The following is a 22807-nucleotide window of genomic DNA, read 5'->3' on the forward strand; positions in this document are numbered from 1 at the left end:
CAGTGCAATTATCTGAACACTGAAATTAAGGACTAGCACCAGGAGGGTGACCACCCTTCTGGGTATATTGAAAGTGGTATCAAGTGTTTCATTAAAGTGCTTTAATCCAGTTCTTTTATGAAAGACAACTTAATTTAGGAAAGTTGTTCAAAATTTAAGCTTATGTAAATATATGCTATCTACCACCCAGCCTCCCTATTTTAAAGTAATATAACACCCAGATGCAGCTACTATATCATTTTAGAACACTGCCTTCAATAGAATGATAGAGGTTTTTAATCAGTTAATTATTGTACTGTATATATATTTAATTTTAGACCCTGGTTTTGTCATGGCATAACCCTAGTAAACATTTTTACTATTTGTTGCATACCTACCATGTCTAGGCACCCTCTATCTTTTTATAATTTTTTATAATTTCATTTTTTAAATAATTTTGTAAACTTTTTATAATTTAAATTTTTTATAATTTCATTTTTAATTCCAGTGCTCTAAAAGAATAACTTCTTTGTAAAAGAAAATGTTATTCAAGAAAAGAAGATGACAAGGGGTGGACTGGCTGGCTCAGTCGGTGGAGCGTGTGACTCCTGATCTGAGGGTTGTGAGTTCAAGCCCCACACTGGGTGTGGAGATGGCTTAAAAATAAAATCTTTAAAGAAAAAAAGAAAGAGGGGTGCCTGGGTGGCTCAGTCTGTTGGGTATCCAACTCTTAATTTTGGCTTGGGTCATGATCCCAGGGTTGTGGGATGGAGCCCCACATCAGGCTCCACGCAGGCAGGGAGCCTGCTTGGGATTCTTTCTGTCTCTCCCTCTGCCCCTCTCCCTTGCTTGTGCTCTCTCACTCTCTCTCTAAAATAAAAAAAAAAATTAATCTTTATAAAAAAAGAAGAAAAAAGATGACAAGAATCACCCATAACACCCCCCACACAGAGATAACCCACCTTTTAAAGAATATTCTTCTAATCTTTTCTCAATGGGATGATACATACAAACTATTTTATAGCTTTTAAAATTAAAAACTCCCATATTATTACATTTATGGTAGAACATTCAAAAATACATAAAAGAATAATGGAGACAATAAAAATTCCTGATAATTCCATCATCCCTCCCCCCTCCCAAATACCTCATGACTAGCATTCATTCATTTAACAGATGTGAATAGATAAGGTGTTTATGATTTGCAGGACAGCAGAGATCAACAGAGAAAAACAAAGACAGTTCCTTCTACTCCTAGAGCACTCTATGTCAGAAAATATTACACATTTTGTGTTTTATAGCTATGCTGTCATTTAAGCAATCCCCTATTTTTGGACACTTGGGTTGGTCCATAAATTGATTGGGTAAGCATAAATTTATATGACTTTATTATACCTTAAATAAAGTATCATAACTGATATAAACTTTCTGACAACCTTTTCTATCACTGTACATTCAGTGATTTTAGGGGTTTTTGTTTGGCTTCGTTTTTTCAATTACTAAGGAATGACACAGCAGTCAGCCACACTATACATAAAACTTTACTAAATATGTTTTATTCCTTCAAACTTAATTTGTAAATATTAAAGTAATACATGCAGGATGTAGAAATTTTGGAAAATACGAAACATTATAAACAATACAACAGAGTCAAATTATCCGTCCCATAATCCAGGATGATACCTGGGTATAGTTTTGTTTCCCTCTGGGTTTTTAAAAGTACAAAAATAAAGATACATTAAAAATTTTTATTTTTCACAAAATTGAGCTCATAGAGAATTTAAAATTGAACATATTTCAGTGCCATTAAATATTATCCAAAGCTTGATTTTAAACATTTTTCTTTGGAAATTATTTCACAAATTTTAAAAGGTACAAAAATAAAATGGTACCAAGAACATCCATAAATCATTTTCCCAATTGTTAGCAGGACCCACTGACCAGTTGTTTACATTTTACCCCACTTGCTTAAATGTACACACATGCTCAAGCACTCATACTCCCACTCTGTGTCTGTCTGTCTGTCTCTCTCTCACATATACACACACACAGACATTTTTTTCCATGAACCATTTGAGGTTAAGTTATAAACATCTGGTCTCTTTCCCCTAAATACTTGAGTGTATTTCCAAGAGCACAGCTATTCCCTTATGCAGCTACACTTCACTTTTGTCAGTTGACCCAGTAATGTCCTTCATAGCATTGTTCTCCTCCAAGACAGAATCCAGTCTCAGGCTGAGCTGTCTCATATCTCCTTTTTTTTTTCTTTAATCTGAAACAATTCCACAGCCTTACTTCACCTTTTATAGCATTGACATGTTTGAAGCATACAATCCCCACTTTATTTTGTGTTTGATATTTCCTCGTGATTGGATTGAGGGGATGCTTTCTTACCCAGAAAGCTGCATGAGTGAAGTGTGTCCTCTCAGAGGATCACATCTCGAGGCCACAAAGTCTGTCTGTCCCTCACCTAACTGGTGAGTTTATTTTGATCACCCAGCCAAGCTGTTGCCAAGTTTCTCCGCTGTATAATTACAGTTGTGGGTTTTTTTTTCTTTCTTACAACTAATAAGCAATCTGTATAGAGACACTTTAAGGTCATGCAAATAACCTTGTTTAAAAAATTCCCCTTAGATTTGGCTTCTACTGATTCTTGCCTGATCTATTGTTTATCACAATGCTTTTATTTTTTTTTTTAATTTTTTTTTAACGTTTTATTTATTTTTGAGACAGGGAGAGACAGAGCATGAACAGGGGAGGGTCAGAGAGAGGGAGACACAGAATCCGAAGCAGGCTCCAAGCTGTCAGCACAGAGCCCGACGCGGGGCTCGAACTCACGGACCGCGAGATCATGACCTGAGCTGAAGTCGGCCGCTTAACCGACTGAGCCACCCAGGCGCCCCTCACAATGCTTTTAGAATGATATTCCATCTCCAGCATTCCTGCCATATTTAGCAGCCAGCTCTCAGCTTTCTTCCATGAGCAAGAGCTCCCTTCAATTTATTACTGATGTAGCTTCAGACATTTCCCCCACACACACACTGGTTTATAATTCATTACTGTACTCACCTATTTCAGTGCGCAAATTATCCCAGACTTGACCAGTGGGAGCACCTTTGACCTGCCTTCTATGTTCTCAGGACATTCTTCCATCTATTTTTTTTTTTTTTTAAACTTTCTGGTGTTATAATAAGATGGACCAACCCCGTCTATTACCTACCCTGTTCTACTCCTAGAATCTGCCATTTTAATGAGCCCTGGTATATTTTGGTGGGGAATGATATTAGCGACCAAAAAGTCCTAGGTGTGGGGTTTGGCTCCTAGGGTGACTTTGTTATGGGATCATTCAGAAAAATCCAGGAAATATATGCATGTATATTTACACGCACACACAAATGTACATACACACTCATACATATGTTATATACGTGTATACATAAACATGCTTATGTATGTACTTTTTAAATCATGAGTTCACACCAATACCTGCACATCCAATTACAATATATACCCATAGGATTTTTTCTTCCTTCTCCCACTCTGTATTTGTACAGGCATTCCTTGGAGATATTGTGGGTCCAGTTTCAGACCTCTGCAGTAAGACAGATACTGCAATAAAGTGAGTCAAGTGAATTATTTGGTTTCCTAGTGCATATAAAAGTTATGTTTATGTTACACTATAGCTTATTTTTTAAATATACTTTTTGGGGCGCCTGGGTGGCTCAGTCGGTTAAGCGGCGGACTTCGGCTCAGGTCATGATCTCACGGTCCGTGAGTTCGAGCCACGCGTTGGGCTCTGTGCTGACAGCTCAGAGCCTGGAGCCCGTTTCAGATTCTGTGTCTCCCTCTCTCTCTGACCCTCCCCTGCTCATGCTCTGTCTCTCTCTGTCTCAAAAATAAATAAACGTTAAAAAAAAATAAATATACTTTTTATTTTATCTGAGAGAGCATGAGCAGGGGAGAAGGGCAGAAGGAGAGTGGGGAGGGAGGGATGGAGAGACAGAAAGAGAGAGAGAGAGAGAGAGAAAGAGAGGGAGAATCTTAAGCGGACTCCATGCTCAGCATGGTGCTCCATGTAAGGCTTGGTCTCACAGCCCTGGGATCATGACCTGAGCTGAAATCAAGAGTTAGATGCTCAACTGACTGATCCACCCAGGTGCCCCAACTATAGCCTATTAAGTGTGAAATAGCATTATGTCTGAAAAAGGTGCAAACCTTAATTAACAATACATTATTGCTAAAAAATGTGAACCATCATCTGAACTTTAGCAAGTCATAACCACTGATCACAAATCACCATAACAAATGTAATGAAAAAGTTTGAAATATTTTAAGAATTACCAAAGTGTGACACAGAGACACAGAGTAAATGCTGTTGGAAAAATGGCACCAATACACTTGCTCCATGAGGGTTGCCATAAACCTTCAATTTGTAAAAAAAATAAAAATAAAAATAAGTAAAAATAAAAATAAAGCAATATCCACAAAGCACAATGAAACATTGCATATCCCTTCCTCTACAGTGAGAACCCGGCACCCATAACATCTCTATTTTTGTTTTTCTCTCCCCCACCCACACTTACTCATTTACTCAATCGTATCATAACATCTAAAGTAATTTCACCCATACCCATAAAATAAACAAATCTGCTATAAAAATTTTTGTTAGGGTTTATTTTCAATTCTTCCCCCATACATATGCCCCAGCATCCCTTGGGAACTTGTTAGAAAAAGTCCTACTGATTCAGTCCTGATTCAGAAACCCTGTGGTAGAGCCCAGTGTTTTTATAAGCTCTGGAAGTGATTCTAAACCTAAAGTTTGAGAGGCATAGCTGGAAATGTGCACCATGGGTTTATGATATGTGTGTGTGTGTGTGTGTGTGTGTGTGTGTGTGTGTGTGTGTGCGTGAACACACATAACCATGCATTATTATGTAAAGTTATACTTTAAACATATCTTAAAATAGGGGAGCCTGAGTTAAGCATCCAACTGTGGCTCAGGTCATGATGATTTCATAGTTTGTGGGTTTGAGCCCCTCATCAGTCTCTGTGCTGACAGCTCAGAGCCTGGAGCCTGCTTTGGATTCTGTGTCTCCCCCTCTTTCTGCCCCTCCCCCACTCATTCTCTCTCTCTCTCTCTCTCTCTCTCTCTCTCTCAAAAATAAATAAACATTAAAAAAACATATTTAAATATAAAACAGGTCTAGTGCAGACAAATAGAGGTTCTTCTGTCACAGCATGGGTGTGAGGGTGTAATGTAAAAGAAAATAAACACCGTAGCTCTATTTTCTCTTCCTGGTGCCAGCCCAGGAGGATAATCAGGAGGCAGAGAGGGAGGGTGAGTGTGAAGTACCCTAACCTGCCAGAGGGGGTGCCCTCCAATTCCACAGCTGTCTCCCCTCTGAAGTAGACAACTGAGAGTACAGTCAAGATGGAGGAGGTGCAGTCGGTGCTGAAAAGGCTCACACCTGTTCCCCCTGTTTCCCCCTAACCTCCTCTTTCTTGAGAATCACCATATAAATCCCTCTGCCTCCAGCATTGAACACATGGATGCTTCTGCCCTAACTCCCTACATACTCACTTCTCCTCTACGGATTTTTATGACAGTCAACATACCTGGGTTTTTCAGGGACAACTTCATGGTGGAGAAAGGGAAAAGAGTTACCTGGACCTTCCCTGGCCCCAGTGGAAGATCCTACCAACCAGGCTTTCCTAAACCTAAAATCAAAAGGCATCACCTGCTGCTTTTCTTAAAATGCAGATTCCCAGGCCACTTCTAAAATTCTGATTGGGTCAGTCTGTAGTCTTGACAAATGTGTGGAGTGATTCTTTTGACCTTCGCAAGTTCTGAAATACTGGCCTAGGAGCAAGCGGCTGTCCAACTTGGGTATCTGAATCACCTGGGAAGTTTGTTTAAACTGTGTATTTGTGAATCCCGTTTTCTCAGAGAATCGAATTCAGTAGGGATAAGATGAGGTTCTGGAGTGTATTTTGAACAAACCTCCTCTTCATGTGCCCAGGTGATGCTGATGTATTTGGCCCACAAACACATCAGTTAGAATTTCTTCTCTGGACTCTAGACCCTGCTTACTTGGAGTGTGGTCAGAGACCAGCAGCTAGGCATCACCTGGAGCTTGTTTCTTTTGCAGACTCTTAGGCCGCACCCAGAACAGCTGAATCATAATCTTCACAAGATGTCCAAATGATTCAAGTTTGTACACCAAGTTTGAGAAACACTGATGTAGAGTACTGGTTCTCAACCTGACTATGTATATGTTAGAATCACCTTGGGAGCTTTCAAAAATCTCAGGGCTGGGCCTCTGCTAGACTGAATAAGTTAGTATCTCTGGAGATGGGTTTCAGGCAGCAATGTTTTTGAAGTTTCTCAGGTGATTCCTATTTATAACCAAGGCTAGGAACTTCTGAGGATCCTTCTAGACTCTCCCACTGCAAAATTCAGGCCAGAATGGAGACCCAGGGTGGAAGGAATGACACCTCTCACTCTTCAATCAAAGCTCTCCCGGGGCGCCTGGGTGGCTCAGTCGGTTGGGCATCTAACTTCAGCTCAGGTCATGATCTTATGGTCCATGAGTTCGAGCCCTGTGTCGGGCTCTGTGCTAACAGCTCAGAGCCTGGAGCCTGCTTCCGATTCTGTGTCTCCCTCTCTCTGACCCTCCCCCGCTCACACTCTGTCTCACTCTCTCTCTCAAAAATAAATAAACATTAAAAAGAAAATTTTTTTTTAAAAAAAGTTCTCCCAACAGCCAGAGGTCCTACACAAAAAAATCCAATGATTTGGCAGTTATCAGAAGTAAAAGAAACAAAATGATATTTCATTTCACCTTATATGTAAATCATTCATCTGAGTTTTTCAACCCTTGATTTGACTGCATCCCTGTATTTGAGGGATGTATGGACCAGTCACCACCCAGACTTAGCAAAGACAGACACAGCATGTTTCTGTCCTCTGATAACCAGTGTCCCCACCTGAGCATTTTATCTGGGTGAGGCTGATAAACTTGTTCAGCTTGTTTCAATGCTACTCCCAGCTTGTTTCAATGCTTCAGCCCAAATTCAGCCCCTCTGCATCTTCTGCTCTTCCACTCTGTTACTACAGTCCCCTCCTTACCTGGCCCTGACCTACCTTCTGACTCGGTCATAAGAGTAATGGCAGTGCTCCCTCTCACTCTCTCTCACTCAAAAAGAGAGAGAGAGAGAGAGAGAGAGAGAGAGAGAGAGAGAGAGAGAGAGAGAGAGAGAAAGTCAACCTTTATGGGGTGCCTGGGTGGCTCAGTGGGTTGAGCATCTGACTCTTGATTTTGGCTCAAGTCATGATCCCAGGGTCATGAGATTGAGTCCCACGCTCAGTGTGGACCCTGTTAAGATTTTCTGTCTCCCCCCCCACCCGCTCTGCCCCTCTCCTCCTCCTCTCTCTCTCTCTCTCTCTCTCTCAAAAAAAAAAATTGGAGGTTATTTTTGAAGGAATTCCATTTTAGATCTTTCAATTGCTGTGAATATTATAAAGTATTATACATGGCTATTGATTAAAGAAATAGGATCGAAAAATTAAGACTTGCAATTCACAATAGGCCTATATGAGATAATAACACATCATAAGCGTGAAATTCATCAGGTCTACCATTTGTTTTGACTTTTAGAGGAATCAGCATCATAACTAGGGCATGAATATCACTTGTTTCCAATTATTAGGGTCTAAACTATTGAGGGGCTCCTTAAGATGAGGGATACCGATATAGTAAAATTCCAGTGGGTCAGGCATAAACAGAAGTTTAGGAATTTAAAAATCAGAATCCCTGAGGCAGTGTTTCAGAGAAAAGAGCCATGTTACTAACTGAATGAGCAGGTACAAGACAGCGGTGTTGCTTCCCGCTGGTTCCTTTGAAGCTGCAATGCAGGGAAAGAGTATCGTGGAGGGGAGGGTCAGGTACTGGGTATTTCTTCCTGTGAGTGTCAAAAAGCTTGAGCTTGTGCTCAGGAAAATGTGTGTGTGTGTGTGTGTGAGAGAGAGAGAGAGAGAGAGAGAGAGAGAGAGAGAGAGAGAGAGATTGTCCATGCCCAGCAAGAGGACAAAGCAAGTCTCACAGGGATATGTATGAAAATGTATTCATTCAATGAGGATACTCAAGTCACCTTTCTGGTTCAGGTTCAGCCAGTACTGGAGGGAACACAGAACAAAAGGGAGAAGACAAATTTTGTGGGGAGAAAAACTAAGATAGTCTAGAACCACACAAAAAAGGCTGTTTGAGGGGCCACAGAGAGCAAAGGCTTGTGTGATTCCCTAGTGCCCTCCTGGTTTGTGTCTGAGGAATACCTGAGCCACATCTCCTCATCTCCTCCAGTACCATCACAGGGCCCTGCACAGGCTGGAATCCCGGCTCCACCGTGGTAACCTCAGGACAGTCCCTGAACCCCTAAACCTCAGGTTGCCCATTTGTAAACTAGAGATAATAATAGTACCTACCTCCCATAGTTGTTGAGAGGCTCTGTAAGGTGATACATGTGCAGAGTTTAGCACAGGGGAAGCAGCCACGCGTTTCAGATGATCCTGTTCCACTTCTCCCAAGCACAGGCAGCCTCTGCCTTCCTGGGATCATGAAGTCCAATAGCCTCACCTGTTGGGCCATAGCCTATTGAGTTTTACCTAGAGAAGAGAGGTGGATAGAAATATTTCATATGCTGACTCCAGAAGGACTCCAGACAGCAGAAGCCTGGAAAGACGGTCTCTGTCCTAGATGGCTCTGTTAAAGAAGCAAACCAGGTGGGGTAAGGAGAGGTTCAGGTGACTTTTCCAACCAGAATTTGTGTGGTTTTTAAAAAATTTTTAACGTTTATTCATTTTTGAGAGACAGAGCATGAGAGGGGAGGGGCAGAGAGAGAGAGGGAGACACAGAATCTGAAGTAGGCTCCAGGCTCTGAGCTGTCAGCACAGAGCCTGATGCGGGGCTTCAACTTGTGAACTGTGAGATCATGACCTGAGCCGAAGTCAGACGCTCAACTGACTGAGCAACCCAGGTGACCCTCGAACCAGAATTTGATAGGGCACATTCTCCCACCTTTAGCTGCTCCCCAGCTGCTCCACTGGGTCAGCTCAGTTTCCTCTAGCTTCCTTTCAAAACCCATATCCACATGAAGATAGCTGTCCCCTGCCCCTCTGCATCCCTATCAAAACTAGTTTCCCTCTCCCAGGCCAGAGTGCGTGTACTGTCCCTGTAAAGCCGAATTCCCTCTGTGTCCTCTCCTGTGCTGCTCACTCTCCTGGATGGGCTCACTGTAATCCTTTCAGCCGTAGCAAAACAGGTCTGATAACTGGCTGCTGCCCACTGGCCCACTGCTCCTGTATTGGCTCACCTTGGCTGTGGGTTCCCTGGGCTCCCTTTCACCAGCTGTTTCTGCCCATTTAACCATTCTGGAAGAAGTTTTGATGATGTGTCCATTGTGCTGACATCTGCCTCCAGGGCACAGTGGGTTGAAAGTTCCCCCACCCAATCAGCTGTGTGCCCATAGACAAGTCACCTAGCCTCTCTGACATTGTTTCTTCATCTATAGAGAAAGAAGTAATACCCATTTCTGCCTCACTTGAGTTTTGTGGGGATCACCTAGGAAGGTTCAATGGTGATGTTTTAAGCACTGTAAAGCAAGAAACAGGGGTGAGTTATAGGGATCATTTCTGGCTGGGAATGTCTGCAGGTTTCTATTAGACCTTCCACGTGCATGCCCAGAAGAGTTTCCACTGGTGCTCTGGCTACCCGCAAACTCACAGACATAAGCAAAGCTAGCTTGTGTCCAGCAGGGTATACTGATTGGCTCTACCTCCCTCTGCTGGGCATCACAGTTTCCAGACAATGTATGCAGGAGTTCACTTCCTGTGCAAAGGCTGCCCTTGACCCCAGCAGCTGGAACTCACTGGAATTGCTTTTTAAATTACACACCATGCATCATTCTGTGTCCTCTAAATCTTCCAATTAAAAAGCTACATCAGTCCAAAAACAACTGGGAGCGTGGATTATAAAAATATGCATAATATAGCAAAATAACTCAAGGCAAGGCAGATAACATTACGACCCAGTACTCCTGGAGTCTGAGCTATAATTCAGAAGCTGTTGTGGCCTGTACTCTAGTTGTTTGAGCTCCACAGTGTAGGTATTGGCCTGTTCAAATGGGCTCGGAAACCTGCCACATTCACTTCCATAGTTTCCCTTTTTATTTATTTTTTTAAAATATTTACTTATTTTTGAGACAGAGAGTACACACGGGGAGGGGGCAAAGAGAGAGGGGGACAGAGGATCTGAAACAGGCTCTGCACTAATAGCATAGAGCCCAAAATGGGGTTCAAACTCACAAACCATGAACTCATGACCTGAGCCAAAGTCGGACGCTCAACCAATTGAGCCACCCAGGCACCCCAATAATTCCCCTTTTTATATCTCTCCCAACCACTATCTTCTTTTACTGAAATCTGTTTTATTTGCATTCTTGCTCCTCCACATAGAGTCTGCCTTGAAAAGCAGCTTCAGCCGTCAAGAGAGGGTCTTTGGGGGCTCAGTAGATATGAGGAGCTGACCCCTGCTTGTCCTTGCTGTAGTTCAGAAGAGGCAGACAGGGAGTGATAACAGAGGACTCACCCTGTGTACATGCTCAGCTACTTCTTTCGTGAATAATTTTATTAAGATATAATTTATATGGTATACAAATCACCCGTTTAAAATGTATAATTCAGTGGTTTTAGTATACTCACAGAGCTGTGCAACTATCCCCACAACCAGTTCTAGAATCTTTTCATCACCTGCCCCAAAAAGAAACCCTATACCCATGAGGAGTTACTGGTATTTCCTCCTACCACCCACTCAGCTTTAGGTAACCACCAACCTACTTTCCGTCCCTGTGGCTTTGCCTATTCTGGCCCAGCTGCTTTTTTACCCTTTCTTGGCTTCCCTGAAGCCCCAAGCTCCCCTGAGCAGAGTATGCAGGGATGAAGGTGGGTTGAAGGGTTGAGTATGCAGGGATGAACGTGGGCAAGCCCATCAGAAATCTGGGTAGAATTTTGGGGTGTGCTTTTATCTTACCAGTGCACCCCACCTGACCCTGGAGCCTCAAGGGGCCTGAGGGCCTGAGCAGCTGCCTGCATTCTCCTCCAAACCGAGGCCAGACCTCCTGTGAATGACAGGGGGCATCACAGGGTCACCTGCTCAAGAATACTCTGCCTTGCAGGTTGTGGATTTCGGCCCCAGCATTGGCCTTTAGGGCAAAGACACTGGGTCTCTAGCAGGCCCCTATTAAAATGCCACACCGTCCTGAGATGGCAAGGCAATTTCATGGTGCCCTGGAAATTTCAGCTTTTCCCTTTACTTCTCTCTGACCCATCTCCCTTGGGGTCCTGTTAGTATGGCAGACACTTGGGCAGTTGTTTGGAGGGAGAAGATATTTTGCCATAGCACAGGGTAGACATACAGTCCTCCTTCAATGTATTACATTCAGACCACCAAATGAATCCAATTTGAACCCGCCAGGCCTGGTTCTTTCACCCTGCCTCTCTGGGGTTCTCCATCCAGACATCAAGGCTAAAACTGCCCTCCCCGTAGGTTAAGTGCCTAAATTTCATTCAGCCTATCATATGTAGTCCTCATAGTGCATTGCCGAGACTTAGTAATGCCTCTAAAGTGACAGACGCGTGATTTGTTTCTCATTTGGCCCCATTCCCATTTTATTCTATCAGATAGGCATGACTGCTTAGAAGTGAGCCCTCAGTCCTGATTTTCATTTGTGTGTATGTGCATCTACCCCCCGCCTCTGCCACAACACTTAGTCCTTCTTAGTAAAACTAAGGTAAGCTAGACTTTTCCTTTTAAAAAAAAAAAAATTTATTTTGAGAGAGAGCAAGAGGGCACGCACAAGGATATGTGTGTGGGGGAGAGAGAGAGAGAGAGAGAGAGAGAGAGAGAGAGAGAGAATCCCAAATAGGCCCCACACTGTCAGCACAGAACATGATGCAGGGCTCGATCTCATGAACTGTGAGATCATAACCTAAGCCGAGATCAAGAGTCAGTCACTTAACCAACTGAGCCACCCAGGTGCCCCAAGCTAGAATTTTCTGAAGGACTTTTACAAAGTATGTCTAAGAATAACACAATTTATGAAGCCCAATTTTCTTTCTTTCTTTCTTTTTTTTTTTTAGTAAGTCAGTCAATACACGTTTATGGAGCCAGGCATTGTTCTGGTACCCAAGATGCAGTAGTGAATAAGAAGAGCCTACTTATTAGTGGCAGGGGTGATGGGTGATGTAAGTTTCTATCCAGGCATCAGTTCCTATCAAATGCAAGACTCTGTGCTTCTGAAGCTCAATTTTCTGATCCTATCTGATAATATCATTTACCATACATGCAGGTCTTATTCCCCTTCCCACCTCACTGGAAGGTGTTCTGCCCAACGATCTTCTCTCTTTAATCCCTCGGCCACCTCTGCCTGTCAGGAGTGAGATGGAGGTAGTACTGGTACGTGGGTGGTCTGACAAAAGAGAGGGCATGGACTGGAAAGATTGCCCAGCTATCCCTAGTGTGAACAGTTTCAATGCTCACACTTGTCCAGGTGCCCATTAATGACATAGAAACCCATAGTCCTGAACAGGGTCTGTACTGCCTGCTGCTTCCCTCTGGAGTGATGTAGAAAGCCATTTACATACATCAAGTCATAGAGTTGCACCTTGAAGGGACTATAAGTCATTAGTCCAATCCCTTCATTGTACAGTTAAGGAACCTGGACCCAGCTTGGTTAAATGACTTAATCCAGACATTCGACTAATTGATGACAGAGTCAGAGCAAGAGCCCAAAGCTTCTGACGACTAGTGCAATGCTTTTTATAAAACCTTCCTCCCTCATAGATGGATAAGATGGAGTATACATTGACTATACCTGGACCCACAGTACACTCTCAGTAAGCACATGTTGAAACATACACAAGAAGGTAGCCTTATTCCAGTACACAATTTCATCCGATGTGAGCAGCCAACTCTGGGACAAATTATCAAGAAAGTCAGGAAGCAAGTTAAATAAATTGTCCTACAATTTTCACGAAAATGTAGCAACCCAGTAAAAATATAAGCTGCAATGGTTTAATGGCTCAGAATCCTAGGAGGGCAAATGCTTACCTGTTCTCAATGTCTGTGGTCCTGGTTGCTGTAAATATTTTAACCTCCAGAGCTCATAACATTTAGAAGTCAAAGCAACTAGGAGGAATGTGAGTTTTTGTTTATCACGTTCATTCAGATGAACGCAGATCTGGATTATTTGCAGAACTGGCTGATGATCCTGCAGAGCTATTACTTGCTGTTTTTGAGAAGCCATAAGGTGAGAGGAGATGTGCTACAAAGTCAATATAGTGGCTATATATTCTAAAAGACAAAGTAAGGTTGCGTTGGAAATTTTTTAACAGAGGTGATAATAGACTTTGGAAACCAGGAGAGACACTGCAGCCATGCATTAATTGACTCACAGGGATTTTGAGTCCACAGAGGCCTTGAAGCATAGTCTGCTCATTTAAAGAAGGAAGAAAAAAAGATCAAGTGACGTGTCCAAGTTCATGCAGCAGACTAGAGGCAGAGCAAATATTCCAACCTACTGTGTAAATTCAATATTTATACTTGTATCATAACTGAAGAAGAAAATTAATTTGCACACATCTGGAATACTCCCTTAAGGGTTTATAGTTTTAATAATCACTTCAACATATATTGTCTTATTTAGTGATTATTTTAATCCTGTGATGAAAGAAGGCCATTGTTATGTTTTGCACCTGGGTGAGCTAAGACTCAAAGAAAGTGAGGGACTTGTCCAAGATCACACATCTACCATTGGTCAGAGCTGGGACTTGAGCTGTGTCCTGAGCCCATGTTCATCTACAAAGTTATCTTATAAATGTATCTGGTTTTATAAATGTCTTCCAGGCCAGTATGTCTGTGCCCACATGCTCCTAGACAAATTTTTGGCAGACTTTTGCATAACTCAGTCAGCACTTTAGATACTGTGAAGTCCTTTCTGTCATTAAATCAGGAAACTGGATACAAGTTGATGAAGGAATGCTTGGCCAACAGCAGATTCTAAGATGTTACTGTCTACCATGCTTTATAGAGTATGTTCCAAGACAGGGTCTCTTAAACCCTATGTAGTCAAGGGCTAGTTGTTTGTTTATAATTTTCATCTGTCCTGGAACAATAGTTTTGATAATACAATTAAAAATGTATTACTAGGACAATAATAACACACTTGAATATTGTAGCAATACCAAACTGCCATGAAAATTTCTAACTGCTTCTTCTCAATTTTCTGTCCTGATCTTCCTGCGGGTCAGTGGGAGTTCACAGACCAGTATGGGCCTGCCAACCACATTTTGAGAAACACTGTTCTAAGTAATGCCATTCCTGAGAGAAAGTCCCTGAATAAAGAGCTCCTTAATCAAAGAAGCTTGGGAGACCCCGTAAGTATCAGTGCACATTAGTATATTAAATTGGGGGAGACCCCCAAGTGTCAGTGCACATTAACATATAAAGGCTCTAAGAAGTCCTGCATTTAAAAAGCTTTTTTAATCCTTAATTACTCACTAGTTCCCAAACTGACCTCAATAACTCAGGTTATTGTTATTGGATACCTTTCAACATCCTGCAGAATTCATATTTCTTGAAATACAGTTGGCTCAGTCTTGCCAACTATGGGCAAAGCACAGGTCCCAGGCATGCCTAAAATGAGAGCCTCTGTCTTTTACCCATATCCTCATGTTCTGCCTTTAAAAAAAAATAATTCTTTACCATCTTTTATTCTTGTAGCACCCAAAGTCATGCTCTGCCTTTTACCATCTCTCATGCCTACTTCTGCCTCCCACTTAGTACTCACTGTGGGTGACCTTGCCCACAGAGAAGATCAAAGTCTCCTAGGATAGCCCCCACTACACTTTGCCACTGCATCCTGCAAATACACCAGCTGTGCACCTTCATAAAAGTGACTCACGACAGGTCATCTTCCTCTTCAACACTACCTTTCACAAGCAATAAGTACCCTCTTCCCTTTAATCCATTTCTATGATAAATACTTATCTATTTTTAATGGAAACTATATAGCTAAACAAGAAGTATAACTTTCACATAAAACACATGCAGTGGTTTTCCCTGAGCAGCAGTATCTCTTGTCATGCCTCACTCTCATTCCTCTCCTCTTGCTCCCTCCCTTGCACACTGTGTGGACTCTCATGACCTCCATTTGGTAGTCTCCAGGGTAATCTCTACCCTGAAATGTATTCCATGAAAATCTCAAAGCATTTCTCTCATTCATATTCTCTTAACAGTCTTAACAATTGTAGTTCTGTAGAGCCTTCCTGAAGCATGATTTTACTTCTGTGGGTTGTTCCTCCTAGCCTTAGTTAAGGTCACCCAGTGAGCCTCAGCAAGCTTTAGTCCACTTTTTATTCTACTGATATCTCTGCATTCTTATTCACAGAGTTCTCTGCAGATATACCACATTCACTGAGTCATAGCCACCCCTCTACAATACTTACCCTTCTATCCAGGCACTATACCAGCATGCCCTAGATATACAGAATGAGACAGCCAGGTGCCCTGCTCCTGGAATATCTCACTTCCCAGGTTCTGGCATTGTGACATCTGTAATGCTTGAGAGTTCAGGGAGGAAACTTCCAAACTGCATTTCCCCAACATTAGTATGAGATATTAATAGACATTCCCTACCATACAGAGTTCAAGGGTTAAATACATTTGGGAAACATAATTACATTTGCTAACACATATTGTGAATTTTGAGGAAAAAGATATATATATATATAGTAGGTTTTTCCAAATGTGTTTGACCTGCAAGCCATCTTTTCCAGGAACCCATTGGAGACAATATCATTTCTCTGACACCATTTGGAAAATGCTGGTTTGGGGGGCACCTGGGTGGCTCAGTAGGTTAAGCGTCTGAGTTCAGCTCAGGTCATGATCTCATGGTCCATGAGTTCGAGCCCCACGTCGGGCTCTGTGCTGACAGCTCAGATCCTGGAGCCTGCTTCAGATTCTATGTCTCCCTCTCTTTCTGCTCCTTCCCAACTCATGCTCTATCTCACTGTCTCTCAAAAATAAATAAACGTTAAAAAATTTTTTTAAAAAAAGGAAAATGCTGGTTTGGAAGTAGCTTCAGCCCACCCAGTCCTGCCAAATGCGAAGGACCAGATTGAAGTCATTCAAATATACAACCTAGTTAGGTGGAAAATGAGTTGTGATTTCCCTTAGCTCTTCTTTCTGAATGATAAATTGTAGTTCTGTAAGTTGAGTCTACAACTGATGCTCAATTACTTACCTTTCCATAGGTATGTTCTGTGTAATTTGCCATCTGGAGCCCTAATGCCTTCCCAGTCTACAGTCCTAGCCCACACCTCCCCACTGAGCCCTAGGCCCTATATATATACATATATATGCTGCTGTCTGCTGGACAACCACATGTTGGAGATCTTTAATAGAATGTCAAACAAGCACTTCAAATTCTTGTCCCACATAGAAGTGATTACCGCTCTCATAAAGTTCATTTCTCCATCTGCATTCCCTAATGGCCTCATTGCTACCTTCCACTCAGAAACCTGGGAGATGTTCCAATCTCTACCCTCCCAGCCAAGTTGTCATTGAGTCCTCTTGATTCTACCTTCCAAGAAGCTCTTACATTTGGTCTCTGTATTCTACCCTCAACTGTCATTGTCTGATATGGGATCCTCAGTACAGTGGTTTTCTCGGGTCAGGTTTTCTGAGTCTTGCATGTAGGCAGGTTATTGGAGAGAGCAATGGAGAATAACTCCCACTGGGGGAGTAGAGGAAGAAAGAGCAGGCTGAAGAAGTTGAACTTTGATATAGTTGCAACAATAGCCTCAACCAACCCTATGGGGTGCTATGGAACTGGGTGACACTTCGGAATTGTCCCAACTTGATGCAAGGGGTTGGGGAGGAGATCCTTAAACTAACACATTCCCACCCTCTTCATCCTTCGTCCTCCAACCCCCATCCTGTACCCTCCGCACCCCCCACTGGTTGTAGGCAGTCTCCCACCCCACTCCCAGGGTGCCATAACCTTTGGCCAAGGGCACTTCCCAGAATGGCCCTCAGCTGAGAGCCAACAGCCACCAACTCTTCTAGCAGAGGAACGAATGTCTCACTCCGGAGGGGATCAGGGTGGCATACCCCAGCACCCTTCTCCCAATTCTTACTGCTTTCTGATTTATCCCTCACAACACCACCAGAAGGGTTTTTCTAAACCCAAATTTAATCACACTACACCCTTTCTCAAACCATTCGGTAACTCCTCCTTACCAACAAGATAATTCAGTTCTGATCTCTGTCCACCTGTGAAACCTTGTCTCCCACAGCTTTCCTCCTTTTATGTGCTCTTGCCCCACTAACCCCAATCTACTGATGTTTATCAATCCTACATGAGTGCTGCTCCCCCTGCTGGGCATGAGTTTGTCCCACTTCTCTCTAACAAGCTCCTATTCATCCTTTCTAGCCCAGAGTAAGCACACCTTCTTTTTGATGCCTCTTTTAATATCCCCAAGAAGAAGTAATATCCTGTATACTCTTTTTATACTCACAGTTATTTGCTTCTGTGACTGTAAGAGTGACCTCCTTAAGAGCAAAGCCTGTGTTGTATTCATTTTTTTTAATGTTTATTACTTTTGAGGAGGGGAAGGAGCAGAGAGAGGGGGGTACAGAGGATCCGAAGTAAGCTCTGTGCTGACTGAGACAGACCAATGCAGGGTTTGAACTCACAGAGCTAGAGATCATGACCTGAACCAAAATTGGAAACTGAACAGACTGAGCCACTCAGGCAACCCTGTCATATTCGTTTTTGAAAGTGAATGAATGAATCAGTCAGCTACGGGCATCAGTATTGTGTAAAGCTGGGTCTACATGGGCTGATTCAAACTAACTAGAGTTGCCTTCAGTCAAGTCAGCTCTTTTTTCAGAGACTTAATCTAGTTTGCCCAATGAGGGCTATAGTTGCCCCTGGGGGCAGGGATTCTATTTGGGAAATCTCAGCTGGTTCAGTATATGTGACTCAGTGCTCTGAGGGATGGGGCATTTAATACATACTTCCCATTATGTTGATGCTGCCTCTTATGTTGAGAAGGGGCACAGCCAGTAATGTTTGGGTGATGTTATGAAAGGTACCATATGGCCTGACTGGCCTAAAACTGTCTCTTTTATGACTGAGCTTTCCCGTCATGGCCTTTCTGAAATTCTTACCCTCATATTTCCCTGTGATTGGAATTGGACCGGTGGTCCTTTGGGGTGAGTGCGTGCTAGGGCCTGGGCAAGCTAATTCATCTGGAGAAGAGAATTTCTGTGTCTATTTATTTTTATTTTACTTGTTTCAAAATGTCTGTATTTTGTATATATTTTATCATGTATATAATACTGTAGTAGAGTAACACATATATGTAATTTGTAAATAAATAATATTAGGAAGTGTACACTCAAAACATTTTTTGCTAAGTAGCACATGGTTAAAACATTTTAGAGACTCCTTTATTGGACTCCAAAGACTGGAGTCTCCTTCAGCCATCACCCATTAACTTTTCAGCTGATCTGATTGCTGAGCTAATTTGCGCTAAGGCCTTAGGAAAACTCTGAAATCCAGGAGCTAAAGCAATTAGGAATGACAGGTAGGGGCAGGCAGAGGAGCAGGGCTATGTGTGGAGAGCACAGAGACTGCATCTGTCCCAAACTGATGAGCCATCTGGTAGGAAATTGAGAACCTGGAATAAAAAGAGGCAGGAGGTGGAGCAGGAGACAGCAATAGGAGGGCAGCCAACAGGAGGTATGAGGAGGCATGAAAGGGTAACAGAACTTCAGGCAGAGACAGGGACTGGGACATAGTCAAGTTGAAGTGTTGGGAGGGTGAACTTGTGGAGGTTCTGGGTTTGGAGGGGAGCCTGGATCGTGCCAGGGGCAGGTACACCCTCCTGCTGCACACCCTCCTAAGTGTCCTGGTAGTGATGGTGGCCTTGAGGTGCTGGTGTGGGCAGCTGAGATTCAAGCAGCCACCCCACCACCAACTGCCTGGCTGCAGTGCTTGCCATTGGCCTCCTCGTCCTCTGGGTGATGGGCTGCACTTGTACCTTCCTGCTCAGCATCTCCAGGCCCATGCTTCTGATTCTGGTGGATGCCTCACTGCACCTGCAAAACCTCAAGAACAAGATTGAGAACAAGAGTGAGAGTATTGGTCTCCTAGGCGCCTGGGATCTGTACCCTGGAGAATGTCTGCCCACTCCCGACTCTGGCCTGGAACCAGGGACCCAGAGCCCTTATCCACAGCCCTAAAAATAGAGCTCCCCTTCCAGTTTAAAAAATAGGACATCTGTGACCATTCACCCAGGTCCAAAATTGGGATATCCCTCCTATCCAGTCCCCATTACCTAGGAGACCAGACTCTTCCCCAGCCCTGAACTTGGGGCTTGGAGATCAGAGTATCCATGACCAACCTCAAACTCTGGACCCAGAGATACTCCCCCACCCTCAATCTGGGACCCACCCATCTCCCGTGCTCAGCCCCAAAGCCGGGATCTGGAACCAAGGGAATCTCTTGAACCCTGGACTAAGGCTTTTCCAGACCTCACCCCAGCTTTGAACCCAGGTCAGGGCATTACCAATCTTGAACCTGGGACCCAAGTGTTCCCAGCCCCCATCAAGACAGAGGATTCTAGGGGTGCCTGGATGGCTCAGTTGGTTGAGTGTCCAACGTCACTCAGGTCATGATCTCATGGTTTGTGAGTTGGAGCCCCGCATTGGTCTCTGTGCTGACAGCTCAGAGCCTGGAGCCTACTTCATATTCTGTGTCTCCCTCTGTCTCTGCCCCTCCCCTGCTCACTCTCTGACTCTCTCTCTCTCAAGAATAAATAAACATTAAAAAAAAAAAAAAAGACAGAGGATTCAAGCATCCTGACCCTGTTGAACCCTTGGTTCCAGGTGACCTCCACACTCACCAGTCCCACTTGACTCTGTCCAGCTCTGCTGAGGGATTCTGCCCCCTCCCTTTCCAAAGTTCCACAGTGATGAGGACCAAGGGGTGGGGTGGGGTGGGGTGGGGGTAGCCCTAACCCAGAATGGGGCATCTGTATCAGTGTTACCATAACAATGTAGGCTGTTGATCACTCAAGCCAAAAGAAAGAGAGAGAGAGAGAGAGAGAGGAAGAAAGAAAGAGAGGAAGAAGGAAAGGAAAGGAAAGGAAAGAAAGAAAGAAAGAAAGAAAGAAAGAAAGAAAGAAAGAAAGAAAAAGAAAGAAAGAAAAAAGGAAAGGAAAGAAAAGAAGAGAAAAGAATAAAAGAGTAACAGCCTCTATGTCAATCAGGAAGATACCCCATCTGCCTGTCACTGTTACTGGAGCTCATGTCAGAGTAGAGCCAGCCAGAAATGGAGAAAGCACTGGCTGCTCCACAGTGCCTATGTAGGGGGCTGAGAGGCAGCAATCTGATTGGAGTCAGGGCATAGGAGCCTTCTTAAGTTGCATTAGCATAACCAAAGCATCATTTTTATATAGGTTGTGCAGTTATTTGGGGATGGCTATAGACATTGATTGATGATGGAAATTAGGAGTGGGTGGAGTGTGTTATTAGCAATGTAGCCCTTAGTGCCTCTTTGGCAGGTGGAAGCTAGTGAGCCATATTAGCCCTCAAAGAGGAAGTATGGCACCTGAGATTAGGAGAACCCCTGATCCAACACCAAACCATGGGGGCCCAAAGGCCACATTGGGATGATACACCAGAACAGTTCTAGCAGCCAAGAAGCATGATACATGATGCAGAACCAAAAGGCATGAGAGGAAATAGGTCTTCTGAGTGGGAGATGAGGTAGGGGAAGAAGGAGACTCCAACGGCAAAAAGGCACAGAGAAACCCCAAAAGGGAATGTGCCTAATATGACAGGTTTAGCCCCAAATGCAAGGAAGCAGGCTTCACACCTCCCAAAGTCCTGGTTCCACTAAATAATCAGTAGAAAACTGATGGGCACGGTAGCATGCTATATACAGAGTTTTCTTACATACGGAGTTGCCTCGGAAACAAAAAAGATCAGAAGGATAGCAAATGCAATTCCTTTTTCTATTGTTTTCAGACTCTCTTAGGCTCTTAGTATTCTACCAGAAGCAGACCGTAAACCCCTTGAGGGCTACAACCACATCTAGGTAATAAGACTTTGTAAAGCATTTCAGTTAACACAAACTTATGCATGTACTATTTCATATATCCTTACCACAACCCAGCAAGGTAGGTTTTTTGCAGATGATGATACAAAAATTCAAGCAATGAGTTTGTTTTGTCAGAACAATACAGAAAATACATTCTGCAGATGAGGAATCTGAGGCGCTGGTGGTGTTAATTGATTTACCACTTACCACGGACAAAGAGTTGATGCTTATAAAGCCAGGACCCACACCCAGGACTCGCAGAACCCCACCTCCTAATTCTCTATCCTTATATTACACTTTCTTCCCAGCCCAAAATGGTGCTAAAATTAGAGGTCAGCAGTCACAAAGTGGTCCATGAGGAATGGCAAACAAATGCTATTGGCTCTGCCTTTCTACTCTTGAATCTCCCAGGCAAGTTTGTTCTAACACCCGCTATGTTTTTTTGCAGCATGCAAAAGGAAAGAACAAGAACATGGGAAGGATAGAGGCAACACACCCAAAAAGCCGAGGTTGGTCTTCACAGATGTCCAGCGTCGAACTCTACATGCAATATTCAAGGAAAATAAGCGTCCATCCAAAGAATTGCAAATCACTATTTCCCAGCAGCTGGGGTTGGAGCTGAGCACGGTCAGCAATTTCTTCATGAACGCAAGGAGGAGGAGTCTGGACAAGTGGCAGGACGAGGGCAGCTCCAATTCAGGCAACTCATCTTCTTCATCAAGCACTTGTACCAAAGCATGAAGGAACACCCACAAACTAAACCTCGGTGGAAAAGCTTTAAATAAAAAAATTTTTAAAAGACCAGGACCTCAAGATAGCAGGTTTATACTTAGAAATATTTGAAGAAAAAAAAAAAGTGTTATTTATAGTCCAAAGAAACCAAAGACTTAGCTCACCTGCATTCTGACTTTGTTCGGAGACACACACTTCAGCGGGGCAACGACTTGGCAAGAGAAAATATGAGCAGAAAAGCACCACTGGATCTCACACCTTCAATCCATGATCATTCTCGCTGTGCTTGGCTGTTTTGTGGTTTGGAGCATAGTGATTTTGAGCCATTGAGTGGACATCTTTTAAGATCAGACTTTCTCATCTGTTCCACTATGCCACGAAGGTGTATGGTGTCTCAGTACTGTGTGTGGGTACGTGAGTGCATACACATACATACACACACACACACACACACACACACACACGCATCACCAGTGGTTAGGGACTTAGGCAGGGCTGGTCTTCAGGAAGGGTTGTGCTATAGGAGTGCACCCAACATAGTGTGGGGTTGTCTGAGTTCATTGGATAGGAGTGTGATTTCGCTCGTCTAGCCTAGCGTTTGAACCTGCCAGGCCCGCAACCTAAATGCAGATTCAAACCCAGCAAAGAAAATTTGAATGACACCTAAACCAGTGCATTCTCTTTGTTTGTTAAGGAATGTTCAGATATTTTTTAAGAAATGAAACAAGAGTCCATCCATTAAAAGAAAAATCACCTAGGTACCAAAGAACACACTTAATATTATAGTGCAGGTATTTTATTGCAATGATTTTAATAACCAAAGCTATTTTTACACAAGATACTATGTAAAGTTATACGTATAAACTGATCT

General features: G+C 43.2%; 1 protein-coding gene across 1 annotated transcript in view; it reads left to right on the plus strand.

The window, feature by feature from the left end:
* The window catches only part of ONECUT1 (one cut homeobox 1), a 38971-nt gene extending 16399 nt beyond the window's left edge, over positions 1-22572 (plus strand). Inside the window, exon 2 of the mRNA XM_042940494.1 lies at positions 21653-22572. Within this exon, the coding sequence (XP_042796428.1) occupies positions 21653-21945 (293 nt within the window). The 3' untranslated portion in view covers positions 21946-22572. The remainder of the gene's footprint in view (positions 1-21652) is intronic.
* Positions 22573-22807: the final 235 nt, after the last annotated feature.

The sequence above is a fragment of the Panthera leo genome, chromosome B3 (assembly GCF_018350215.1).
Source record: "Panthera leo isolate Ple1 chromosome B3, P.leo_Ple1_pat1.1, whole genome shotgun sequence".
In the NCBI taxonomy this organism is placed as follows: domain Eukaryota; kingdom Metazoa; phylum Chordata; class Mammalia; order Carnivora; family Felidae; genus Panthera; species Panthera leo.